This window comes from Canis aureus, chromosome 17, assembly GCF_053574225.1.
Source record: "Canis aureus isolate CA01 chromosome 17, VMU_Caureus_v.1.0, whole genome shotgun sequence".
Classification (NCBI taxonomy): domain Eukaryota; kingdom Metazoa; phylum Chordata; class Mammalia; order Carnivora; family Canidae; genus Canis; species Canis aureus.
Genome location: NC_135627.1, coordinates 52,741,965 through 52,769,911, shown reverse-complemented (window position 1 = coordinate 52,769,911; position 27,947 = coordinate 52,741,965). Strand labels below are relative to the sequence as shown.

At 39.8% G+C, this 27,947-nt stretch overlaps 1 protein-coding gene across 8 annotated transcripts in view; it reads right to left on the bottom strand.

Annotated features, from left to right (window-relative positions):
* DGKH (diacylglycerol kinase eta) overlaps nt 1-26,826 on the bottom strand; it is a 180,706-nt gene extending 153,880 nt beyond the window's left edge. For all 8 annotated transcript variants that reach the window (XM_077855528.1, XM_077855534.1, XM_077855532.1 and 5 more), the window contains exon 1: nt 26,623-26,826. In XM_077855528.1, coding sequence (XP_077711654.1) covers nt 26,623-26,814 — 192 coding nt within the window. In that variant the 5' untranslated portion in view covers nt 26,815-26,826. The remainder of the gene's footprint in view (nt 1-26,622) is intronic.
* Nucleotides 26,827-27,947: the final 1,121 nt, after the last annotated feature.

Here is a 27,947-nt window from a genome sequence, read left to right as displayed (position 1 = left end):
ACATGTGTTTTATTCATCTTTGTAATTCTGGTACATAAATAGTATCCATATTCAAGGTGTTAGGGGAAGAGTGGACAGATGGGTACTGGCAGCAGCTTATTCTGAAATGTTATCTGAGTTAGGAGATACACAACAGTGTCCATACACCCAGGTAGGGCAAGGATGTTCCCCCCCCCTTTCCATAATGTGGATTGTTTTCAAGTGTCATCTTAATAGTTATTTTAATATGTCACGATAAAGAAAGAGTTAACAAATATCTCCTTTGTTTAGTTTCCTCAAACAAGAAAGAGAAGATAAAATCTAGTGCTTTTCACAACTGATTTTTGAGTGAGATACCTGAACTTTAACCATCCTCAGGATACAGTTTTGATAAATGTGGTGACCTTATCAAAGGCCTGTAAGAATAATAGGGTTTAACAACAACAACAAAAAGAATAATAGGGTTTAATCACAACAAACATCAGATTCTGAAGAATCACTTAATATGCCTACGTTACTCTTTAAAAAACACGCTTAACTCAGGAATAATTTCCTAGGTCCAAAACAGAAAAAAGCCAATGAATCAGCACCCTTCAACTGTGCTTGTTTTCTGTGTACCTTAACACCATGATGACCATAATGAAAAGAAAGATGGTTACTTCCAAAACATGTATCAGATCCTAGTAAGAGTATAAACAGAACTTTGTAAATTTTCTGATTAGTCCTTGCTGGTGTAGACAGTCTAACAAATACATTGTGGTAATTTCTGTGAGAACGCATGAAAAAAAAACTCAATAAATTCAGTGGACACACACGCAAAAATGTGCTTTAAAGCGACGGTAGCAAACTACGCATAATAAAAGCTGGCCAGGAGAAAAAGCTTGTGCAGTTCAAGCTTGCTAGGATGCAGTTCTTCCCTGGGGCCTGATTTCCATTACTTAATCTTCAAGACTCAGTTCTATATGGCCTTCTCCAGAAGTCTTCCCATCTGCCCATGAGCACCCTCTATGCCTGCCTCTACTATACCATGCATCCATTACCATATATTCATATAAAAGGCTGTTTGCCTTTCCATCCCCTACAAGGGGGTTATGTTCTATAATTTTATATTCTCAGCACAGAATGAACCCTTAATAAATAGCAAAGGAAAAAGGTATTAATTTGCTGCATACCTTGCTATATAAAATACCAAGTGTCTATGGGGCAGGATATTGGTCTAAAATTGAGTTACTCCTGCTACTCAGATATCAAAGAGAAAGCTGAATGCTACCATAAAACTGAAATATATTTTTTAAAAATTCTCCAAATTAGAACTATTCCCTTATTCATTCAACAAAGACTTTTTAGGTAACAGCTTTGCAACAGGCAGTGTCCTAGGTGCCAGAGATATAGCAGGGGGAAAAACAAATATCCCTCCCCTGGGGTTTTTATTCTACTGTTAGAAGATGGACAATAAAGAAATAAATACACTATACAGGTATTGGATGATGATCAGTGATGAGGGGAAAAGGAAAGAAGGAAAGAAATTGAAACAAGCCAGGCTGGGGGTGGGGAGTTGCAGTTTTGGAAAGCACTGTCAGGGCAAGTCTCCTGGAAAGGACACCTGAGAGGAGGGAGGGAATCTTATTAAAGATACCTTTTCCTTTGTTTAAAAAGTCATTGGGGGGATCCCTGGGTGGCGCAGCGGTTTAGCGCCTGCCTTTGGCCCAGGGCGCGATCCTGGAGACCCGGGATCGAATCCCACGTCAGGCTCCCGGTGCATGGAGCCTGCTTCTCCCTCTGCCTGTGTCTCTGCCTCTCTCTCTCTCTCTCTCTGTGACTATCATAAATAAATGAAAAAAAAAATTTAAAAAAAATAAAAAAATAAAAAAAAATAAAAATAAAAAGTCATTGGTTTAAAACACAATAAGAGAGGGAGACAAACCATGAGAGAGTCTTAACTATAGGAAACAAACTAAGGGTTGCTGGAGGGAAGGTGGATGGGGATAGGGTAATTGGGCATTAAGGAGGGCATGTGATGTCATGAACACTGGATGCTATATGCAACTGATGAATTACTGAACTCTACATCTGAAACTAATGATGTACTCCGTTGGCTAATTGAATTTAAATTTAAAAAGCACTGTTCTATACGGTGTTAAAATAAAATAAAAACTCCAACATTGAGATTTCACAATCCAGTAAATTTAGAAATTATTTTAAAACAGAATTAATGAGTTGCCATTGTCTGATGATAATGAGAGGACCTATGATACATTATCTATTTGCTTTGATATTAGTGTAATAACTGACCTCTTTTGAGAAGCAGTTCTGTTTCAAGCAGTTCTAAATATTCGTATTATCTCATTTAAATCCTCACCACAACTCTATGAGGTAGATACTACTAGTCCCAATTGTCCAGGTAAGTCTGTTTTGAGAGATTAAGTACCTTTCCCAACATCACTTAGTTAAGTCAGACAAATGGGATTTAAGACCAGGCCTTTCTCAAAAAAAGAGTCCATGTTCTTAACCACAATGCTCTACTGCCTCAAAGGTAAGAGCAATTGTGTTCTATAAGCATTTCAAGATATCTGCTAATTTATTAATTCTTCAAATATAAACTTCATATGGAAAGAGACCTCATAACAAAAGTTTTTCTTATAATTCAGGCATTAAGCAATATGAACTCCTAGAAGCAAAGTACAGCCCCTATTTTTAAAGACCACTTGGGAATCTATTTCATGAACTCAGTGAGTGGTGATCCCAAAAGAGTCATTACGACAGGGAAAAGGAAATAAATGTAACTGATAAAAACAAAAGTAAACCACATCCTTCTGTCTCTAAGAATATCTCCAGTCTCAGAGTTGTTCCTTTTAAATTAAATCAACACAGAAGCAAGAAATGTATTATTAATTGTTGGATCAATTGCAGCAATAATTAATAATTAAACTCAAAGATTAAGAACTAATGTAAAGCGTTAGTGTTCACACACACAATGATATCTATTTGTCGTTTCAAGCTTTTATGATCTTTCTGGGATAAGAGCCATTTTTCTATCACATGAATAGATTATCTCAAAGTCAAATATGCATTTGGTGTAGAGAAAAAATGGATCATCTTAATGAAATGAGTAATTCTGTGTTCTACCATCAAAACTAGTTTTTAAAGTGATTTGAAAACCAAAACATAAACTAGTTTCTCTTCTGACAGAACAAATTTTGGGGTGTACCATTCTGATTTGATGGGTTCTGAAGTGATTGGTTTCAACTCAAATATTGACTCTGCTTTCATGAATAATAAAAAGTATTTAAAAGTCTCTGATAACTCTTTTCTCCTGAGGAATAAAAATAAGAACTCAACAAAATTAAGCTTTTTAAATAGATGTTTTCTTATAGAATCATTTCGTATACTGGATTCATAGACCATTTTAGTCTTCTTTGAAAAGAAAAACTTAGAAATTAATGTTATTTTTCCTTTGAAATAGTTTAAAATACAGTTGATTATTGTTATTTGCAGTAGTTATGCTCTGTAAAGTCTCTGTGGGAACAACAAATGAAACCAATAAGCCAAAGCAATCTTGAGAAAGAGTAACAAAGCTGGAGGCATCATGCTCCCTGATTCCAAAATATATTACAAAGCAACAGCAAGCAAAACAGTATGGTACTGAAATAAAAACAGACACACAGATCAACAGAACAGAATAGAAAGCCCAGAAGTAAACCCACACATCTATGGTCAATTAATTTACAACAAAGGAGTTAGAAAACCCAATGAGGAAAGGTCAGTCTCTTCAATAAATGATGATGGAAAAACATGTGAAAAAATGAAACCAGAGCATTTTCTTACATTGTACATAAAAATCAACTCAAAATGGATTAAGGACTTGAATGTAAGACCTTAAGCCATAAAACTCCTAGAAGAAAACTCCCTGACAATAAAATTCTTGACATCAGTCTTGGTGTTGATTTTTGGGGGTCTGACACCAAAAACAAAGGCAACAGAAGCAAAAATAACCAAATGGGACTCCATCAAAGTAAAAACTTCTACACAGCAAAGGAAATCATCAACAAAATAAAAAGGCAGAACAATGAAAATGAAAGGAAAAATGAAAAAGGGAAAATATTTGCAAATCATACATCTGATAAGGGGTTCATATCCAAAATATATAAAGAACTCATACAACTCAATAGCAAAACAAACAAAAGACACATTTTTCCAAATAAGACATACACATGGCCAACAGGTACCTGAAAAGGTACTCAACATCACAAATCATCAGGGAAAATCAAAACCACAATGAGATATTATCTCATATCTCTTGGAACAGCTATCACCAAAAAGACCAGAAATAAATAACATTTTTTTGGCAAAGTTGTGATGGGAATGAAACATGATGCAGTCACTATGTAAAACCGTATGGAGGTTCCTCAAAAAAATGAAAATTGAACTACCATATGATCCAGCAATTTCACTTCTTAGTATTTAATCTGAAGAAAATGAAAACACTAACTCAAAAAGATACACACACCCCCATGTCCATGTCAGCATTACTGTCAATAGCCAAAACATGAACACAACCTAAGTGTCCATCATGGATGAACAGATAAAGAAGATGTGGTATATGTACCACATGTAATATTATTCAGCTAGAAAAAAAGAAAGACATCTTGCCATTTGCGATAACCTGGATGGAACTTGAAGGCCTGTGCTAAATGAAATGTCAGACAGAGAAACACAAATACCAGATAAGTGGAATCTAAAAAAACAACAACAAAATCCCAAGCTCATAGATACAGAGAAGAGACAGATGGGTGCCAGAGGCTGCGGTGAGGGGGTGGATTATAAAATGGGTAAAAGGGGTCAAAAGGTATAAACTTCCAGTTATAAAATAAATAAAGTCACGGGGATATAATGTACAGCATGGTGACTGTAGTTAATAATACTACATTGCGGGCAGCCCCGGTGGCCCAGCGGTTTGGTGCCACCTTCGGCCTGGGGTGTGATCCTGGAGACCCAGGATCGAGTCCCACGTCAGGTTCCCTGCATGGAGCCTGTTTCTCCCTCTGCCTGTGTCTCTGCCTCTCTCTCTCTCTGTCTGTCATGAATAAATAAATAAAATCTTTTAAAAAATAATAATAATAATACTATATTGCATATTGAAAGTTGCTAAGAGTAAATCTCAAAAGTCATCACAAGAATAAAATATTTGTAACTATGTCTGGTGATGGATGCCAAACAGACTTACTGTGATCACTCTGCAAAACAAACAAATACTGAACCATTATGTTGTATATTTAAAATTAACATTTTTATGCCACTATACCTCAATAATATTTTTAAATTAAAAAATTGAATAGAACAACAACAAAAAGACACCTCAAAACTCAAGAAGCTAAAAGGTCTCTGTGAACACTGAATTAGTAAATACTGAGCCATAGCTCCTAGGGGAAATGCAGGGCTAAGTTCCAGTGAGCCTTTCCATCAACTGATCAAAATTAAGCCCTGTTTTATGCCCTGTTTAATATTTACTGTTGATCCATTCATACTGAACCCATGGCAAATAGCACTTTAACTCACACTTTAAGGAAGCTTAGCTAACACACCTATTTTTTTTCCTTAAAGCACGTGCAACCTTCTTGATTTTAGGAACCCTAGACAGCATTTCAGCAATAAGCTTGGGGCCAGGTTTAAATAGCAAGATCAACAACAGAAAGCACAAAAATGTGAAAGACACCTCACTAAACAGATCACAAAAAGGTCCCTTATTTACTATATGGGAAGGCAGACTGTCCCCTGGATCAACCCCAGCTGGTGACATGCCCATGCAGCAACTCAAATTTTCCCCCACTCTATGCACGACCACAAATGACTACAGAAGCATTTCAAATATTGATTTTGGAAAGTTACAAATAAGTTTTAGCGAGTAGGTGAATTAGGAAATATGAACCCATGAATAATGGGGATCCACTATATAGAATATTAAATACAAGCATGCAGTGGTGTTTATTGTGTGAAAAACTACTAAGTCAAGTTGTGCTGTGTTACACAGTAGCATCAGCAAGTTGCACTAAAGATTGCTGAACATGTGAGGGTATAACTTCTAACCTCACAGTTAAGCAAAGCTGCATTTCATTATCTGCCATTGGATGTATGTCATCACTGGCCTTGGCCACATATTTTGTCTTACAATGTCAAAATACATTTCAATGGTTTCTACATGCAAAAAAATTTCTGGTAGATGTGCTTATACTGTTTCAGGACTGAAAGAACAGAATTTTTCACAGAAGTGGTACATTTTATCAAACAAGTTACTATTAATATTCTATCAGGATATTACAATTTACTAAAAGCTTTTTGTTCAACTAAGTTTTTTTTTTTTAAGATTTTTATTTATTTATTCATAAGAGACACAGAGAGAGAGAGGCAGAGACACAGGCAGAGGGAGAAGCAGGCTCCATGCAGGGAGCCTGATGTGGGACTCGATCCTGGGACTCCAGGATCACACCAAAGGGGCCGAAGGCACTGAGCCACCCAGGAATCCCTCAACTAAGTTTTAGAAATGCTACCAATAATCATGGCTTTTTATTATGAAATATTTTTAAGTTAATATTTAATTTACTACAGAAACAAATTAAAATCCAAAGTCAAAAAATAAAATAAAATAAAATAAAATAAAATAAAATAAAATAAAATCCAAAGTCAATCTGAAGGTAAGTTCAGCTTACAAGCCATATTACTCTATTTACAAATCTGGCAAATTTTAACCATCTGTTTTGGGGGCTACTGGTTTTATTATCAATATTTAACCTTTTGTTTATTATAAAAATTAGCTTATGCAGACTTTCAGCTTATAATATCTCAGTAACATGGTTATAAGAATCATATCAATAATTACAGAACATACTAGTAGAGATTTTTTTGTTTTTGCTTTTACAGAAATGATAAATTATTGAACTATTACTTAATTATTCTTTTATATAAAGTCAGAAAAATTAATGCATACTCCTAGGTAGGCTATACCATCTATCTTTGATTATTCCTATGGAAATGTTTAATCCACCCCTATAAATATGAAGTATTACACCACCTAATTTTCAAGTGTTTTATTTATACAAACTGAGTGGTATTTTAATTCCTTCAGTGTATAAAAATTAAAAATTTCTCTTTACATTTTTCTGTAATGAGATACATCCAAATTTAAAAACAAATGGGTTTTTCTTATTACAAAAGCAAATGTGTAACATGTAAAATAGAATTGAAAATAGAAATAAACAATAAAAACCCTCAACAAAGTAGATTTAGAAGGAACATGCCTCAACATAATAAAGGTTATCTATGAAAAATCCACAGCTTGCATCCTTAATGAGGAAAAACTGAGAGCTTTTCCCCTATATTGAGGAATAAGACAAGATGTCCACTCTTGCCACTTTTATTCAACATAGCACTAGAAATCCTAGCCACTGCAATTAGACAACAAAAAGAAATCAAAGGCATCCAAATTGGCAAGAAAGGAGTAAAACCTTCACTATTTGCAGATGACTGATAGTCTATATAGGAAACCTATAAGACTATACACGCGCATGCACACACACACACACACACACACACACACACACAAACCCTGCTAGAACTAATAAATGAATTCAGTAAAGTTGCAGGATACAAAATCAACATACAGCAATCTGTTGCATTTCTATACACCAATAATGAAGCAGCAGAAAGAGAAATTAAGAAAACAATCCCATTTACAATACCACCAAAAATAATAAGACACCTAGGTAATAAACCTAACCAATGAGGTAAAAAATCTATACTCTGAAAACTATAAAATACTGATGAAAGAAACTGAAGATGATATGAAATAATGGAAAGACATTCCATGCTCATGGACTGGAAGAACAAATACTGATAAAATGTCTACACTACCCAAAGCAATCTACACATGTAATGTAATCCCTATCAAATTACCAACAGCATTTTTCACAGAACTAGAACAAACAATCCTAAAATTTGTATGGAACCACAAAAGACCCCAAATAGCCAAATCAATCTTGAAAAAGAAAAGCAAAGCTGGAGGCATCGTAATGCTGGACTTAAAGTTACATTACAAAGCTGTAGTCATCAAAACAGTAGGGTACTGGCACTAAAATAGACACCTAGATCAATAGAACAGAATAGAAAACCTAGAAATGAACAAAGCAGGAATTAGTCTTTGACAAAGATTAATTAATCTTTGACAAAGCAGGAAAGCATATCCAACGAGAAAAAGACAGTCTCTTCAACAAATGGTGTTGGGAAAACTGAAACTGAGTAAGATTATGCAAAAGAATAAAACTGGACCACCTTCTTAGACCACACACATAAATAAATTCAAAATGTTTTAAAGACATAAATGTGGACGGCCCGAGTGCCTCAGCGATTTAGTGCCGCCTTCAGCCCAGGGCCTGATCCTGGAGACCCAGGATCGAGTCCCACATCAGGCATGGATCCTGCTTCTCCCTCTGCCTGTGTCTCTGCCTCTCTCTCTTTCTGTCTATGTCTATCATTAATAAATAAAATCTTAAAAAAAAAAAAAAAGACCTAAATGTGACACATGAAACCTTAAAAATCTTAGAAGAGAACGCAGGAAGTAACTGACAACAGAAACTTCTAGATATGTCTCCTGAGGTAAGGGAAACAAAAGCAAAAATAAATTATTGGGACTGCATCAAAATAAAAAGCTTTTGCACAGCAAAGGAAACAATCAACAAAACTAAAAGGCAACCTACGGAATAAGAGAAGAACCTATGGAATGGCAAATGACATATCCAATAAAAGATTAGTATCCAAGATATATAAAGAACTTGGGCAGCCCCGGTGGCTCAGTGGTTTAGCACCGCCTTCAGCCCAGGGCACGATTCTGGAGACCCGGGATCGAGTCCCGCATTGGGTTCCCTGCATGGAGCCTGCTTCTCCCTCTGCCTGTGTGTGTCTCTGCCTCTCTCTCCCTCTCTGTGTCTCTCATGAATAAATAAATAAAATCTTAAAAAAAAAAAAAAAGAACTTATACAGCTCAACACCAAAAAAACAAATAATTCAATTTAAAAATGGGCAGAAGACACGAACAGATATTTCTGCAAAGAAGACATCCAGATGGCCAATAGACACATGAAAAGATGCTCATCATCACCCATGATCAGGGAAATACAAATCAAAACTACAATGAGATAACACCGCATACCTGTCAGAACGGCTACAATCAACAACACAAGAAGCAACAAGTGTTGGCAAGGAAGTGGAAAAAAGGAACCCTCGTGCACTGTTGATAGGAATGCACACTGCTGTGGCTACTGTGGAAAACAGCATGGAGGTTCCTCAAAAAGTTAAAAATAGAAGTGCCTTATGATTCAACAATCACACTACTATTTACCCAAAGAATACTAATTCAAAGGATATATATACCCCTATGTTTATAGTGGTATTATTTACAATAGCCAAGATACAAAAGTAGTCCAAGTGCCCATCGATTGATGAATGGATAAAAAAAAAAAAAAAGAGGGATCCCTGGGTGGCGCAGCGGTTTGGTGCCTGCCTTTGGCCCAGGGCGTGATCCTGGAGACCCGGGATCGAATCCCACATCGGGCTCCCGGTTGCATGGAGCCTGCTTCTCCCTCTGCCTGTGTCTCTGCCTCTCTCTCTCTCTGTATCTGTCATAAATAAATAAAATATTTAAAAAAAAATAAGAGCTTTAAAAAAAATGTGATATATATAATGGAATATCATTCAGCCATAAAAAAGAATAAAATTTTGCCATTTTCAGTGATGTGGATGGAGCTAGACAGTATTATGCTAAGCAAAATAAATCAGAGAAAGACAAATACCATATGATTTCACTCATATGTGGAAGAAACAAAACAGACAAGCAAAGGGAAAAAAATAAGAGAGACAGAGACAAATCAAGAAACAGACTTAATTACAGAGAACAAATTGATGGGTTAAAATTGGTGATGGAGATTATGCAGTGCACTTGTTAAGATGAGCACAGGGTATTGTATAGGAAGTGCTGAATTACTATACTGTACACCTGAAACTAATATAACACTGTATGTTAATTAACTGGAATTTTAAAAAAAAAGAAAAAAGAAAGAAAGAAAGAGCAAATATCCATAATTCCATAATACAGTGAGAAATCACTATGTCTCTGTTATGTCCTTTCCTGGGGCTCAGAGTCTACATGGTATTAAAATCTCCTTTCAAAAAAAAAAAATCTCCTTTCTGTGCCCTATATATCACGAGTACCTTCCATGTCAAGATGATGCAAATAGTTAATTTGTTCATCTATCTACTCTCTCTTAGTATCTCCTGAGCATCTACTGCCTTCCAGGAACCATGTACCTGATGGATTTTTTGATATAGATATAGCATAATTAATTTAACCAATTTTTTATAATTGGACATTTGTATCATAAACAAAGAATGAGAAATAATCTTTCTGGCTAAACACCGAAGAGGTTTGAGAAATTATTTGCCTGGTCATTTAGTTTATGGTGAGTTTCAATATGTCAGGATTCAACAAGCTTTTACTTTCTATTTTCTTCCTTAGAGTCACATTTTAAAATTCTTTCCAAGCCTGAAACTATGCAATTACTTATCTATATTTATTCTAGTAGTTTTATGATTTGTTTATTATAAATTTGATCTTTAACCTATCTGGAAAATATGCAGTCCATAGTGTGAGGTAAGGGTTGGGCTTCCAAATTTCTTAACTAAATGGTGAGCCAGTTGCCTCAGGAGGAATTATTGAGTAATCCAGTTTTCCTCACTTGAAATATTACCGTTATTGTAAAGTATATTCTTATATATGTGTTTAATTACATCTGACTGACTAAGGTCCTCTTGTTATTCTTCCTTTTCAATATGTATTATTTTATGACCTTCCAGGTCATTTTAGTAACTCAGCCAAAATTCAAATAGCAAATGTATTTGGTTTTTTTGTTTGTTTGTTTGTTGTTGTTTCTTTTAGCAAATGTATTTGTAATTGTGTAAAACTTAGAGGTAAACTGTGTAAAACATATGGCATTCATTCAGATTCTTTTTGTACCTCAGCAAAGTTTCATAGTCTTCTTGATGTTTTCATAGCTTTCCTCATATTTTGCATATTTCTTAAACTTTTTTCATTTTTATCTCACTAAAAAAAAAATCATGTAATCCTATTTGAGTTTATAGTGAGCCATCCCTATGAATCTTACTTTAGAATTGGTTTTAATTATGGTAAAATACACTTCACATAAAACTTAACTATCTTAACCATGTTTGAGTGTACAGTTCAGTAGCATAAAGTGCATTCCCATGGTTGTACGACCATCACCACCATCCAACCACAGAACTCTTTCATCTTGCAAAACTAAAGCTCTGTACCCATTAAATACTAACTCCCCACTCCCCAACTTCCCCCAGCCTCTGGCAACACCATCCTGCTGTCTTGCTGAAATTTACTGCTCTAGGGGGCTCCTATGTCCTTCTGTAGTTGGTTTATTCCACTTAGCAAAATGTCCTCAAAGTTCCACCATGTCGTAGCATGCGTCAGAGTTCATTTCCTTTTATGCCTTGAATAACATCCTATTGCATGTGTATGTGTACACCATGTTTTGGTTTTTTATTCATTTATCAATAGACATTTGAGTTGCTTCTACTTTCTAGCTCTTGTAAATAATGCTGCTATGGACATGAGTGTACAACTGCTTTATAATTGAAATGTTTGGGGGCACATCTATACAATGTGCTATATTGTATAGGTGGTTTATTAAAGTGTACATCAAGTTCCTAGGCCTTATCAGCCTAAAGGCATACATGGGGTCACAGTGATGACAACAATCCATATTTAAGTCCTCCTCCTTCATCTAAATATTTCCTGGAAAATGTCTCATGTATGTTCACAGTTTGCTTTGACAGGAAAGTCAGCACATGTGACTTCCCTTGTTCATTCCAGCTTCTCAACTACACCCCCCACACTGGGGCCCTGAAGGTAAGAATGCCATAGAATGAGTATTTTCCTGTCCCCTTGTTATATCCACTATCGCGTTTGTTCTGTAACCAAGGAGAATGAAGGAGCTGAACCAACATGTTAGAATGCTCCCTCTTTGAGAAGAAGAGGGGAGGGAATCCTGGTTGGCTCAGTTGGTAGAACGTGTAACTCTTGATCTTGGGGTTTTGAGTTCAAGCCTCATTGAGGGTATAGAGATTACTTAAAAATAAAATATTTTAAAAAGATGAAAAAAAAGATGATGATGATGATGATGATGAGGGGAAATGAATGGTAATAATTTAATACTGTCGTGATATGTATGGATGATGATGATAAGGTAGCCATGTTACCCTGGAAAGTTGAATCTCCTTCAACATTCTTTCCTTCCTATTGTGAAATCTTAGCTAGATCTATGAGAACATCTCCGGCTCCTTACCAACCTACAAAAAGGTTTACAATTACACAGCTTTGACTCTGGCCTGCCAAAGCCTGGATCCACACAGGGATTTTCACTATGCCTGAAGACTTCACTAGCATGTCACTCCCTTGCACCCTTCTAAGAGCAAAGGCACCCTTTGGAAAGAGTGCCCTTCACCTCAAGATTCTTGAACACGTAGCTAACATTTACTAGCACTTACTGTGTGCCAAGCACTGAGCTAAGGACTTTATCTCTTCAATCTTCACAAGAACCTTAAGAGAATTTAAACATGAAGAAACTAAAACTTGGAGAGGTTCTTGACCTAACCAATAAGAGCTAGAGCCAGGGCTCATGAGTTACTTAATGCATAGTTAAGGTTTTGTTTGTCTGTTTTTGTTGTTGTTGTTGTTGCTGTTGCTGTTTTTAATTCTAACCCAGATCCATTTATTTTTTTGAGGAACTATTTTCATGTTCTAGGTAAAATATTCTTTGTATTTTACTAATGAAGATACCCCGGCTATGCATACATGATTCAGAGATTTTTCCCAGCAAAACCTATTATTAATGTATCTGTAAAGCATATTTAAAGTAGTTAAAACTGGGGACGCCTGGGCAACTCAAGTAAGTGTCTGACTCTTGATTTTGGCTGAGGTCATGATCTCAGGGTTGTGAGATAGAGCCCCTAGTCATGCTCTATGCTGGGTGTGGAGCCTGCCTAAGGTTCTCTCTCTCCCTCCACTTCTGCCCATCCCCCACCCACTCTTACAAAAATTTAAATAAAATAATTATAACTGTATAGTTTTTTTAACTTTCTTTTTTTTTCTTTCTTCTCCTTTTTTGAGTGACTAAAATTTAATTCTTTGCAATGATTTTCTCTTCTACCCTTCCTTAGCTACTTGGTCCCACAGTCCCTTTCTAAGATGTCTCATTCTTTACCCAACATAAATTCTTTACCCAACATAAATTCTCCCTTGTGCCCACCCTCAATCTCCCCACCCCCTCTTGCTCTGCCACACTTACTTAACCAAACCACAACTCTGGCTTACCCCAGTTCTCTATCTACTCTGTGCCTATAGCCATGCAGCCGAACGTGGTCCCACAGGCAGGCTGATGATGCTTACCTTAAATGCATGGTCACTTACAGGCATGCCTGAAATGCCCCCTGATATTCACACTGCATTTCTCTACTCCATTCCCTTTTCTACACTCCAATTCAAGTACTTCACACCCTTTCCTCTCTTCCAGATAGATCCCGAAGATTCTCTCTCCCATCTTATTCTCAGCTGATGATCTAGCTTCCTATTCCAGGAAGAAAACTGAAACAATCAGTAAAGAACTTCCAAAAGCATCTACTGCATACTCTGGATAAACAATCCTGGTCCCAGAAAAGACCAGGCCTGCACAAGATCCCAGCCTGCCCCACATATTGGTGAGGGGATCCTCTACTCATCCCTCAGTGACCCATACAAACCGAAGACTAACAGACACATTTCCTTGGGACCTAGGAAAAAATCTTTTCTCCTGACAATAAAATTTTGTAAACGATCTTGTTGCTTTGGCTGCCAGGAAGCTTGGGGCCAAATTCACAACTGATCTTTAACAATAGATAGATGGTGATAGATAGATAGATAGATAGATAGATAGATAGAACACAGACACCCGATTTTAGAGACTAACCTACTAACATTCTTGGTCTCATAGTCCTATCTATATTTTACCTAAGCTTGATACACCATATTGAATATAAACTACTTCAAATATTTTCAGAAATGTTGGGAAATAATAGTACCTAAAAATACAGCAGGCAAAGAAACGGGGGGGTGGGGGGGGAAGGAGAATTTCAGGTAGATGGAATATCATGTGAAAACACGTGGAGGTCCCTGCCTGACTTTGGGAATGGACAAGAGTCTGGCATGACCAGCCACAGGATGACAGTGACAGAAAACACGCCCGGAATACCACGGTACTGACTCTGCCTGGTATGTTCCAACACCAGATATCTGCATGGCTCACGTCACTCCATTCAGATCTCTGTTCAAAATCACTTCACCAAAGAGAGTCCTTCCCAGACCTGGTCAACCAAAATACTTTCCACACACACACATACTGCCCCGTCATTCCCTTCCCCTTTCTCATCTTATTTCCTTCATTATGCTTATGAACATCTGATACATATTTGTATATATGTGTATTAACTTCTCCTTCAATAGGATGTAAGATCTAGTACACAGGATTTTTTATGTTAACTTACTATTCCAGCACCTACAACAATACTCAGTAAATACTGGCTAAATGAATAAAAAGGTAGTTTTACTATCAAACTGAGAAAGATCCACTAAGCCATGCTAGGAAATTTAGACTTTATTCCATCAGTAATGGGCAAAGTCTAAGAGTTCATGCAAAATGTGTTCTGATCATACTTCCCTCTCATAAAAAGATAACTCTGGCAGTGTACCAGAAAGGAAATCCATCGCAAACATCGAAATGATAAGTTCTGCAGGTTAAATGAAGTTTGAGTAAGTAGCAATAGAAATAAAAGGAAAGGGATGAATTCACAATAGACACATACAGTGGTCGACAAAGGGACAGTATATCTTCATAGTTTTAAACCAGGCATCAAACTGGTCACTGTAAAGCTGTGTAACCCTGGGCAAGTTACTCATCTAATTATTGGTTTCCCCATTTCTAAAATGAATATAATAGTTGCACCTACCTACTGACCAGTTTTGCTATGAAGATTAAATGAGACAATGTATAGCAAAATAGAACGGAGCATATTTTGTGAGACTACTGCCTGAACTCCATGAGGAAGGGGACTGTGTCTGCTTTGTACACTGCATCATCTGCAGGACCTAGCACCCTGCCCAGTCGGAAGAGGCTCCGAATGAGTTAATGAAGATTATTAGCAAGATAAAAAGTCAAAGTTAACTACAAGTCGAATCCTGTATGATATAAAAGTAGTGAAGCAAAATGTGCCCAGTGGGTGGGGAGACTGTGAACCCAACTGTTCAGTTTGAGGATGTCAAGGCTGAGATGGCCAGGGGACCCACTAGAGTCAGCAGTGTAGGCAAAGAAAATATAGGTCCAGGTCTCAGGAAAGAGCATGAGCTAGAGGAAGACTGGTACAGCTGGTAGGGGAAATCTAATCTAATCGATCACATTAACTAAGACAGAGGCAAACAGACTTAGAATAAGAATCCTAGGAGACAAAAACATTTAGCATTAGCCAAAGGAGTCAGGGCTGGAGACAGACAGGCAGTAAAAAGCTAATAAGAAAGATAAGAGAAATTCAAGCCTTGAAAACAGTAGGGAAAGACGTAAGAAAAAGGTCAACAGCGTCAAAATTGGCACAAAATACAAATGAGTGAAAACAAAAGAGACCACCGGATTTTAGCAATTAGATCGTAGTGACCTTTGCAAAAGACATTTTCATGAAGCAGTTGGGGTAAAATCCATATTGCATGGACTGGGGAGTAAACAGGACTTGAGGAGGCAGACATCTGTATTTTGACAGATGTAAGGAAAATCATTCCAGGATAAAGTAGATTTGGCCACAAAAGCACTTAAAAGCCTACCTGGTCAATGATTCCCACCACCATCTCTAAGTGGTCACCCGTTTCCTAGTAAAGTATTTTTTCTTAAGGCACTTGTAACATACATTAACCTAGGAACAAGGCTGACCCTAGCTAAAATCATCAAGTCAAGTAAACCTATCTTCATTGCTCTTGCAGTATGAGTTTTCACATGTCCAAAGGGCCCTTCATGGTAGCAAAGAAATTTTTTTTAAAGATTTTTTAAAATTTATTTATTCATGAGAGACACAGAGAGAGAGAGAGAGAGGCAGAGACACAGGCAGAGGGAGACGCAGGCTCCATGCAGGGAGCCTGACGTGGGGCTTGATCCCGGGTCTCCAGGATCACGCCCTGAGTTGAAGGCAGATGCTCAACGGCTGAGCCACCCAGGTGTCCCAGAAATTTTATTTTTAATGACAAAATAATGGTCTATAAAACCATAAGAGTTTTATCAAGTCTTTTTAGAAAAGTCAACAAAGAACTATAATCTATACACGCTACTGATTAAGTTATTTAGGAGATACATGCATCATGAATAATTGAGTTACCCAGATTTTATACCAACTTTTAAAAATAATTATAAAAATCAAGGACACAGAAGCATATGGTATATTTCTTTATCCTTCATTACTTACCCACCCTATAAGGCAGAAATCACTAAGTCCATTTTGCAAATGAGAAAGCTGGAGTTCACAGAAATGAAGTGTATTCGTCAGAGTATGCTAACTGATATAGCAAACAATGCCCAAATCTCAGAGGTTAACACAATAAAGGTCTAGTTCCTTCTTGTGTCACAATCCAATGTGACCGATGAGGTTTAGGGGCAGAAGCTCCATGAAGTCATTCAGGGATCCGAGCTCCTCCCACTAGATAATGTACATCTAGCTGGCAGGTTAGAGAAGAGACAAAACAGAAAGTCCCATAAAAGGCTTTAGAAGCCAAATGGTAAACATCACTCCCATCCATATTCCCCTGGCCTGAATTCATAACCTCACCTATCTGCAAGGGGGAAATGAAGCCCAACGGTGATCCAGGAAGAACAGGGGAAACAGAAATTGATGAGCACAGCACTCTCTGTCACATTAAGTAACATGATTAAAGTCACCCAATAGTACCCTAAAGACATGAGATGCAAACCCAACACGACTAACTCCTGAAAGGAACCCTGTTATTCTATGTTCCTGAGTAAGATTCATTTCATTGAACCCACCCCCAATTTTAGCATTTCTCCAAATGACCATGACAACAGCTGGTTATAGTACATGTGTATTTTTTTCATCTACCATTTATTGTCTATCCTGCAATTCCCCTCTACAAATCAATGGTTTTTAGTCTTTTGAGGAGTATGCACAGATATAAAATTGGGGGAGCCCTCCGAAGCCTATCCCCCCGCTATGGAATGCATGAACCCCAGGCTAAGAACCCTTCTTTTATAGTATTACCTTACTATTGACATTGTTAACCTACTCCCAACTTCCTACCTGCTTCCCCCTGACTCCCACCACCCCCAACTTCAGTCCCACTGGTCCCCTCCTTATCACAGCTTTTATCTCTTGGTCTTCGCACATTGCTTTTCCTTCAGAGATCCATGGAACATTCCTTCAAGATGTTTGCTTTTTCTCTATAGCACCTCTCACCTTCTAACATGCTACACATTTTACATATTTATGAGTTCGTAACTGCTCCCTGCATTAAAATGTGTACTCCATGAAAGCAGAGGTTTTGTCTATTTGGTTTATTGTTCAATCCCTGGCACCTATGAGGGTGCTTGGAACACCATAAATATCTTTTTGAATGAATTGAGAAGCAACAAAGGAATGAAAAAGAGAAGCACACAGGTAGATGCATAGTACTAGAAGCGTTCTAGTTCTTACACTGGATTCTTGGGTGCTCATTTTACTATTCTGCTTGACAAACTACAGAGATATGTTCTACATTATGTTATAATTATATATTATGTTCATATAACATATACAACACACATTATATATGTTTATATGTTAGCATACTTAATGAAAATTTGCATTTGTTACATACTAATGATATGTAACATTACATTATTTTAAAGTTACAATTTTTTTTGAGAAAGAGAGAGAGCAAGGGGAGGGGGGAAGAAGCTTAAGCAGATTCCACACTCAGCATTGAGCCCAAAGTGGGGCTCCATCTCATGATCCTGAGATTATGATCTGAGCTGAAATCAAGAGTTGGACACTTAACTGAGTCTCCCAGGCACCCCCGTTGTAATTCTTAAAATGCTTTATGAGTTCGTACAAATAATCCAGCTCAAAATAGTATGTCTGCTCAGGTATATGCCCTAGCATCCTTTCTCACCTAAATAAAATAGGTAGATAGAGAAAATGGCCCCCTAAATGTCCTTTTCATTCCTTAGCAAGTTAAAAATAAATTTTACTCATATTTTTTCTTCAACTATATTTTAATGGGCCACATGGAAAATTACCTTATATAATTCTTTTTAACGCTGTATCATGACCTTTTAAAAATAGCACCTTACCTTATGGAAGTGAAAGTAACAGTTTTCTTTGAAAACCTATTTGAAGAGTTAGCTACCTAAAAGCATGTCTTCTAAATTAGTCCTTCTAAAGATGTTCTCGAAGTGATTCCGTGATTTAGCTAACAGTAATTAAAATGAGTAGAACTATCAGCTGAAATTTTTATTCAGAAATTTGCTCTGCAAACACAGACTCAAACTTGTCACTAAAACACAGGATTCAAATGCAAAAAGACGTTGTAAAATCTATAACATAGGTTAGAGATATACTTACAGACTAAAATTGATAAAGGGCAAGGCAGGAAGGAGGAGGAAGGGGGAGGAAGAGCAGAGATGTAGGGGGGTAGGGCAAGGGGGTAAGAGAAGTGGGGACTGCCTGCAACCATCTGTGCCTGCACTCTGCGGAGGGGTAAGGCTTCAAAACCCAAGAAGCTTATGGAACTCCTAAAATAAAGGAATTTGGAACCTACCACTGGGTCCACTGTGCCAGGGAATAATGTACGGTAATTAGAAGTCTTGCTTTTGAGTTCTAGCCTCCCATTTACTCAGCAGATATTAAACCGAGTCTCAGTTTTCTCATTTGTAAAATTTAGGTAATTTCACACAACCGTTAACCAAGAGCATGTTTATTCGTTTTATTCCGTGAATAAAACCACTCTGTAAGCAATAAAATGCTAAGTAGAAAGGTATTTGAAAGTTCCTGACATAGATGCCCCAAGCCTATACAAAAAGGTTTATTATAGTCCATCACATGCTGGTGGTTTGAAAAAGTCGTGGTACTTAAATGGCACAGTGAGAAGGTTAGAAATTCCAGCTCCACACATGATAAAGTGAATCATATTTCTTTGGTAGAAAACAAGAGCCTAATAGTCTTCCAAATACTCTCATAACAAAGAGCAAGGGGGAGGGAATTATTGCCATATATGTTCAATTGGGAAAAATAAACGACTACTTGCAGTAGAATCAATGTGCACTGAATCCTATATTAAGGCTATTATCAATAATGGTTATTGACCATTTTAAGCCACTTAACAAAATCAAAAATACAAATGTGCTTCAAGTGACCGACAATTTTCAGAGGAATATACTCTATAGCCAGCAAAACCACACGAATTTGCCAAGGGAAAATAGTGCACTAACACGTGAGGGCCTTTTTCGAAGGTCTATTCTTAGATCTAAAACAAACTCTCTTTAATTAAAACCTTTGCTTATAAACACATTTCCTGAATAAGTAAAGCCTAACGAATCCAATATGAGTGAAATGCTGTGCCCTGGAAACAGAAAGGAGCCCTGGGTGGCTGACAATGGTCGTGTCATATAACCTTTTGTCACTCCCACCACAACAGCAAACATGCAACCTTAAACTAAGCGAAAGCTTTCTAAATTTAGATACTTTCAAATAAGGCATCTTAAGTTATATGTAAAGGTTTGGTAAATTATTTATTATGTCTCTTATCTTCAATAATGGAATATCATGTTTAATTTGTAATCAAAATGGAAAGAAAGCTGTTATGCCATATATTACTGTACCAAGACTCAGAGTTTCCAGTCTATATTTAGTTCACATTAAAATGGAAGCAAAGACGCAAACCAAGCTAAAAATAAAATGTTCTACAAAGATGAGATTTTTTAAATGGATTGAAATCTAGCTTTATTTGGTCCCCTTAAATGCTGATCGCATCGAGCAGCACCTTAACTCTGGAGTGCTCTGCAAACCTAACTGTACCATTTTCCATCACCTAGAACAGGGGTCGGGAAAGAGTATGGCCCACCAGCCAAGTCTATGGGCCATTTCGTCCCGGCCACCTGATTTTGAATAGCTCATCAGCTAAGAAGGTTTTTACATATTTATATGGCTTTTTTTAAAAAAGAAGATGAAGACTATTTCTTAATACCTGAAAATTCTATGAAATTCGCATTTCAGTGTCTTTAAAGTTTCATCACCCCACTTATTTAAGTATTGTCCGTGGCTGCTTTTACACTATGACAGTAGAGTAGAGTGATTTTGACCCAGACTCTATGGCTCACAAAGTTTAAAACTTTATTACCTAGACCTCTACAGAGAAAGGTCCCCAAGTTCTGCCCTAGATGAAAGTTAATTACTCTTATTATTCAAAATATCTTCCTTCTCAACATCTAGCAAAATGCTAAAGTTCCTGATTTCACTCAGGGATGCCTGAGTGGCTCAGTGGTCGAGCCTCTGTCTTCAGCTGAGGTCATGATCCTGGGGTCCTGGGATGGAGTCCCGCATCGGGCTTCCTGGAGGAAGCCTGCTTCTCCCTCTGCCTGTGTGTCTGCCTCTCTCTGAGTGGCTCTGATGAATAAATATAGAAAAATTTTTAAAAAGCTCCTGATTCCACTCAGAACTGTAGGTAAAAGTTTTAAATAATCTTTAAATTTTAAAATAAAATTTTCTAATCTATTCTCTGTTTCCAATGGGCTGCCACCTACAATTTGAAAAATGCTGAGCACGTCTTCCCTAGGCTACTCCAACTACAGTTATGGTGAAAGATAATGTTTTAAATGCACAGTGAAAAATGCAAATCAGTATTTTCAAATAGTGTCTCACTGTGAAGGTACAAGAATTTATTTACACATCTTTCAGGTGAAAGTATGGCCAAGGTACTAATTAAAGACTGTGGTGACTATTTTGTTAATGTGCTTAGAGATGTCTTAATCCAGATATAACGTTATAAAGTTCTGAATATCTTTCCAGTGGTTAGGTATGTTTTACCTAAATTTAAAGACCCATAAAAAAAATAAGACCCATAAATATTCCAAATTAACTGTAAGAAGACATAGAAATGCCAGATCAATGAGAGCACAAGAAACCTAATTAGGAGATATTTTTGACACATGAAGCTTCAAGACCTTGGCTGAGATAAGTCATTGTCAGAAAAAGTCACTGAGATGGCTCATTTGTTGATACCATGTGGCTTATGATGGTTGAACAATCTTAGTCTACAAATCTGAGCAAGATTCCTCCAGACATTCCCTATATTCATGGGCCACAGTCTTCACTGGCCAACAACAACAACAACAACAAAAACAAAAAACAAAGCTTTGACATTTATGCTCAAAACCAAGTTGGTCTGAGTTTATATCAGTGCTGTTTCAGAATGCCTCATTCTCAATAAATAGCTGTGAAATTCTCTGCAACAGTAAATGTGAATGTAAAATCAACCTCCTCCTTAAGACAGAACTAAGAATTAGGAATAAGAGCCAAGAGTAAGTAGAGAGGAAGAGGTAGGATGAATCACAGCTCCCATCGGCTTTCCCACATCAGCAACATTTCCACTTTTGTAAGTAAGGGATTTTTTTTCCCTTGGGGAAACAGAGGCAGATGCAAAATTATCTACTGTGGATAGCTAGATGAGACTACCTGCAATTCTACTTAGCTGATATAGAGAAAGGAAAAAAAGTGAAAAACAGAGAGAAAAATAATACACTGAAAGGACAAAGAAAAAGGGGGAAAAATGCAAAAGAGAACAAAGAGTATACAAAATGGGGATGGGAAGAGGGTGCTAAAATGTACGTGAGAATTTTATTATTAAGTCACACTAATTTTAAAAACCTGCCAGTCTTATTTTTTAAAAGTCTGTTTTAAAAGATGACTTTAGGGGCACCTGGATGGGTTAGTCAGTTAAGCGTCCGCCTTCAGCTCAGGTCATGATCTCAGGGTCCCGGGATCGACCCCACATCAGGGTCCCTGCTTAGCGGGGAGCCTGCTTCCTTCTCTCTCTCTCTCTCTCTCTCTCTGTCAAATAAATGAATAAAATCTTTTTTAAAAATATGACTTTAAAAGTCATCATATCCACTGCAAAAAACTAGATTAGTGTTGTCCTAAAATAATCCATTTTCTCTTCCATTGAGAGCCAGGTATTTAAATAATGATACATCATGTTAGGTTGAACCATATGAAATTTCCCACATTTGACCATTTTTTTCCAGCTTTATTGAGATATAATTGACAAACTAAATATATATATACTTAAAGTATATAATGCGATAATTTGATAGACATACATATTGTGAAACAATTAGGTAATTAACATATCCAGCACCTCACATAGTTAAATGTGTGTATTAAGAATGCTTAAAATCTACGGCATATAGTTGGCTCAGTCAGTTGAGTGTCTGACTGTTGATTTCAGCTCAGGTCACGATCTCAGGGTTGTAGGATCCAGCCTCCTGTTGGACTCTGTGCTCAGAGGGAAGTCTGCTTGAGATTCTCTCTCTCTCTCTCCCTTGGCCCCTTCCCCTGCTCTCTCTCTCTCTCTCAAATAAATAAATAAAAGAGAATAGATCTTAAAAATGCAAGAATGCAATCTTAAGCATTCTTAAGATCTATTCTCAGCAAATTTCAAGGATACAATACAGTATTAACTATAGTCATTATGCTGCACCTTAGATCCCCAGAACTTACTCATCCTATAACTGTAAGTTTGTACCCTTTCACCAACACCTCCCCATTTCCCCCCACCTCCCAGCCCCTGGCAACCACCATCCTACTCTTGGCCATTTTTGACCTACTGATCTAGCAAATTCATTTAGTTCAACCTAACATAACATAATACTTTCCCACCATTAAAAAGAACGGGGTAGACGTGCACATGCCATTAGGGAAATGATCATTTTAGAGCTCCAAACAAGACACAGCATGTGTACAGAATGTTCTCATTTGTACTTTTTTAAAGAAACATATGTATGTTCATAGACATTTTCTGGAAGTGTACCAAGAAAAATGTCAACAATTGCCTCTGGGATGGAGACTAGAAGGTCTGGAGTGAGAGGGAGATTACTTTCCACTGGATACTCTCCTGTCACAGAATATCCTCTCACACTATTGAATATCATATTATATGCATGCATTACTTATTTCAATTAAGAAAAACCTGGATATTTTCCAAATGCCACAATTAATTTAAGATCATTCAATTATTTAAAACATTAATCAGTATTTACAAAAAACATTTTTAATAAGGTAATTACTTGAGTGGCCTTTTTTTAACCCAAACCTAAACTAACCAAACAACTTTATGATCATAAGGCTCTTCAAGGAAACTAAAATAAGTAGTATGCTTTAATAATAATATCCATATACGTGAAGCATTCTATATAAGTATATAATGTATAATGAATAAAAGGTATTCATTTAAGAAATATTTTTTATTTCTTAAGATTCATTTATCTAATTTGAGAGAGAGTGTGGAAGCAGGGGGAGGGGGGCCAGGGGGAGGAGTAGCAGGAGAGGGAGAGAGAGAGGATCCCAAGCAGACTCCATGCTGTGTGCAGAGCCTGACATGGTTATGACCTCAGCCAAAACTAAGAGTCTACTGTCAACCAACTGAGCCTCCTGTGTGCCCCATATATTTTATTTCTATGCACAACTCACTCTGCAGTAGGCCTTCTGTATATATACATATAAATGCTTTCTAAAGATACGACACAGTATACAAATGCATACCCGTGAATACATGTGTATATGTGTGTGCGTACGTATACATATAGCACACATAACACCCCAGGCTGCTAGTCAACCAAGACCAAAGATGGCACTAGCAACCATAACCCTGTCAGATCTAATGGTCCCTTGGTATAGCTACAGTATATACAAGCAAGAACTGCTTTCTTTCTTTTTTAAGATTTTATTTATTTATTTATTTATTTATTTATTCATTCATTCATTCATTCATTCATTCATTTATTTGAGGTGAGGTGAAGGGGAAGAGCAGAGGGAGAGGGACAAGCAGACTAGGTGCTGGATAATGCAAGGGCTCAATCTCACAACCCTGAGATCACAACCTGAGCTGAAATCAAGAGCCAGAGGCTTAATGGACCAGCCACCCAGGTGCCCCAGAACTGCTTTCTGTCTAAAAAACCACTAGGCCTTGGGCTAGTCCTGGCCTCTCCCATCTTGCATATCTGTGGAGATGATCAAGCAAGTACAGTCTTTCTAAAAGATCTTTTTGCTCAACTATTACCTGGATCATAATTGAAGGCTGGGAACCAGTATTAAATTTAGCAGTTCTTATAAATAAATAAATAAATAAATAAATAAATAAATAAATAAAGCAGTTCTTATTTTATGAATCTCATTACTGCACTAGCTCTCTTCCCTGAGAATCATGAACATGTATGAACAGTCTGGATTGAGGTGGGGAGGGGCAGGCAGAGAGGTTGAGGCCCACTGGTCTCAGGAGTTCTAGGCCTGGATCTCAGGTGTTCTACATGAAAATACTGATGAACTTACACATTTGTATGAGCTAGCATAAAATGCAGAACTTCTGAAGTTCAATACATCTCGGGAAATATAAAAATATTTCATTTAATGATCACTAATTCTATTCATGGGGGAAAATGCACTAAATATTTTTATTACAAAGTTAAATGGAAAACCAATAATAAATGTGCTTTTTAAATGTATTCTTAGTCGCAAAAACATGTTTTACCCCAAACCATAGATAAAATAAAATTTAAAGAATTTAAGCTTAGCTATCACCATGAATTCAGGAGATCTACAAATTTTAATTGTACCTCCCCCCCGACCAGATTTATTGTTTAACTTAAACTCAAATTAAAGTCATCTCTAAATTTTCTCTCAAGCAGTATAAATTTACTAATTTTGATGTAAGTTTGCATGGAATTTTAGCCATTTCATATGTATCTATAAAATATGCCATCTTTTAAACTTGCTATTAGTAACACAGTTTTGTTAACTTTTTAAAAATTAAGATATCAAATGTTAAAGGCACAGAAAGTCCCTATCTTATTTAGCCTTAATACATTAAACCTCATATCCTTAAGTTATCACAGATTCTATTAGATGAAGAAATATCACTATTAAAATGAGTCACAAGATGTGCAGTTAAAAAAAAAATAACCGAAACAATCTTTGACTCTTAGATGACTCTAAGCGCATCTTGCTAACACTGTGTGTGCTTACATGTATTTACTTTAGAAAATAAGGAGGTAGGCCAATAAAAGCATGATTTCATAAGCATAAAATAAAAGCTCTACTCTCCTATAGGAGTCCACCGACCTTAAAAAAAAAACAAATTCTCATTAAAAACAACCACAGAATTAACTTTTGCAAATTTATTTTTAAAGAGAGCACAGAAATCCAGTGACTTCACTGGTTCTCTTCACATACCTCAGGAAGGGCCCCCAGGGATAACCGACTTCTAAAGTACGATGATTCTTTTTTTTTTTTTTTTTTTACGATGATTCTTAAAGTACGATGAAAATCTTGAAATATGAGGAATCCTCCAGTGGTTAAGCATCTGCTTGCTATGTATATGCTCAAGGTCTAATTAAAAACGCTCAACTTTGAGCCCTCGGGGGTCAAAAGCTCCTGCTCCATACACAAGAGTAACACAGCACGCTCATGGCCATGTAACCCCGAGAAGTTAATCTTCACTAGGACAACCTTGGCTGGTAGGATCTGAACCCTGCACTGGGCGGGAACCCACGACTCAGAAGCCTGGCTTGCTGATGGGTCACGCGAAGTGGTGGGGGGGGAGCATCACTGGGAGCATCACTGACCCTGGGAGCATCACTGACCCAGGCACAGCGCCCGGCCTTTCCAAATGGCAGCGGGAGGCTAGGGGGCTGCCTGCGGTCGCTTCCCCCACCCCCACCCACCACCCACCCTCTCAGAGGGGACCTGGGGAGGAGGCAGGTGCGGCCCGCGGGAAGGGCAGGAGGGTGGAGGGCTTCTCGCCCCTGCGGCGGGGCGGCCTGCACTGGGCTCTCCGCGCAAGGCACGTCCTCCGCCCAACCGGGGCACGCAGGGAGGCCGAGGACGTAACACAGAGCTTCTGAGTTCCCGGAGTGGGGCCTCTCAAGAGCGCTCCGGCATTTTCCCACGCTCCCGCCGAGCCTCCCCACTGCCCCGCAGCCCACCCCGGCGGCCTCCCGCGCGGGGCCCGGGGATCCCTTGCAGCCGCACGGCGGCCCCGCCCCCCGGACAGGCCCCGCCCCCTGGACAGGCCCCGCCCCCTAGGCAGGCCCCGCCCCAGCCAGGCCCCGCCCCCGGCCCCGAGGCCCCGCCCCTAACCAGGCCAGGCCCCGCCCCCGGGAGCGCCGGCGCTCCCCGCGCGCCCCGGGCGCCCCGGCCCCTCGCCCCCGCCCCGCACGCTCCCGGGTCGGCCCGCCTCACCTTGGTCCGGATCTGGCCGGAGGTGGACACTTTGCGGATCAGTTTCTGGGGTCCCTCCTGCTCCGCTTCGCTGTCGGACGAGTCGTCTGCGGGCCCCGCCGACGCAGCGGCGGGGGTGACCGCGGCGCCCGCCCCGGCGGCCGCTCCTCCCGCGGCGCCCGGAGGGTGGTGCTGGCCGCCGGCCCCGGCCATCCGCTCCGGCTCCTGCGGGGACACAGCACCGCCCGGGGGGGCGGCGGCGGCGGTCAGGGGGCGCGCTCGGTCGGAGCCGGGCCCGGAGCCCCGCGCCCGGACGCCGCCGCCATGTTCCGCGCCGCCGGCCGCCCCGGGGAGGGGTCGCGGGGGCGCCAGACGCGCTCCCGGCTGCGGCCGCTCAGCCCCTCGGCGCGGCTCGGGCCCCGGCGGCGGGCGCAGGGGGGCGCCCCGGGCGCTCGGGACCCCTGCGCGCGCAGCCTCGGGCTGTCCGCGGGCTCCGCACCCAGAACACGAGCGGCGCGGGTGGAGGGGGCGCGAGCGGCGGAGGGGCAGGGGCCTGAGGCCCGACGGGCGGGGGCGGGGGGCGGGATGGGGGGCCACGGACCTCCGCGGCCGAGCCCCGCGGGCCGGGCGACGGCCGTGCTCCCCGCGCGGCTGCAGCGACAGCGGCCCCCGGAGTTTCCCGCCGACCTCCTTGGTGCAGCCTGCCCCCCCCCCCCCCCCCACCTACGACTCCTCCGGAGCCTCGGGCCTGGCCGCACAGGACAAGCCCCTCGCGCCCCCAGACGACCCCCAGCCCCCGGCCCCCGGCCCCGGCCCCGCCCGTCCCGCGAGCCCGCCGCGCGTCCCGGGCCGACCGTACCTCTCGCGCCCCCGCCTCGGGGCTCGGGTCCTCGGCGCCCTCCCGACCGCGGGGCTTAGCTGCCGGCCCACCCCCACCTCCATCCGGCGCACACGGAAGAGCGGAGCATTTTCCGGGAGGCTCCACTCCGCTCCGAGAACTTTTCGTTCGGAAAGAGCGATCCGTCGGCTCACAGGAAGCTGGGCAGGGCGTGGAGGGAGCGCAGAAGCCGGAGAGCACCGCGCAGCCCGAGCCCGCAGGATGCGAAATAAAGGTCTTTGAAACCGAAGCGCCAAGCGAGGCTGCCTGGAAGCAAACAATGCACCGAAGCCGTGTGAGCACCAGGGCCCGAGCACGAAAACACGGGAGGTCCTGGGAGAGCCACTCCCTAAGCCGGAGCCGGGCGGGAGGAAATGGGATCAACAGGCTGCAGCCGCCGCTCGCGGCTCGTCCCCCGCGGGCTGCAGGAGCGGGCGCCGGGGACCTGCAGCCTCGCGGCAGGGGGTGC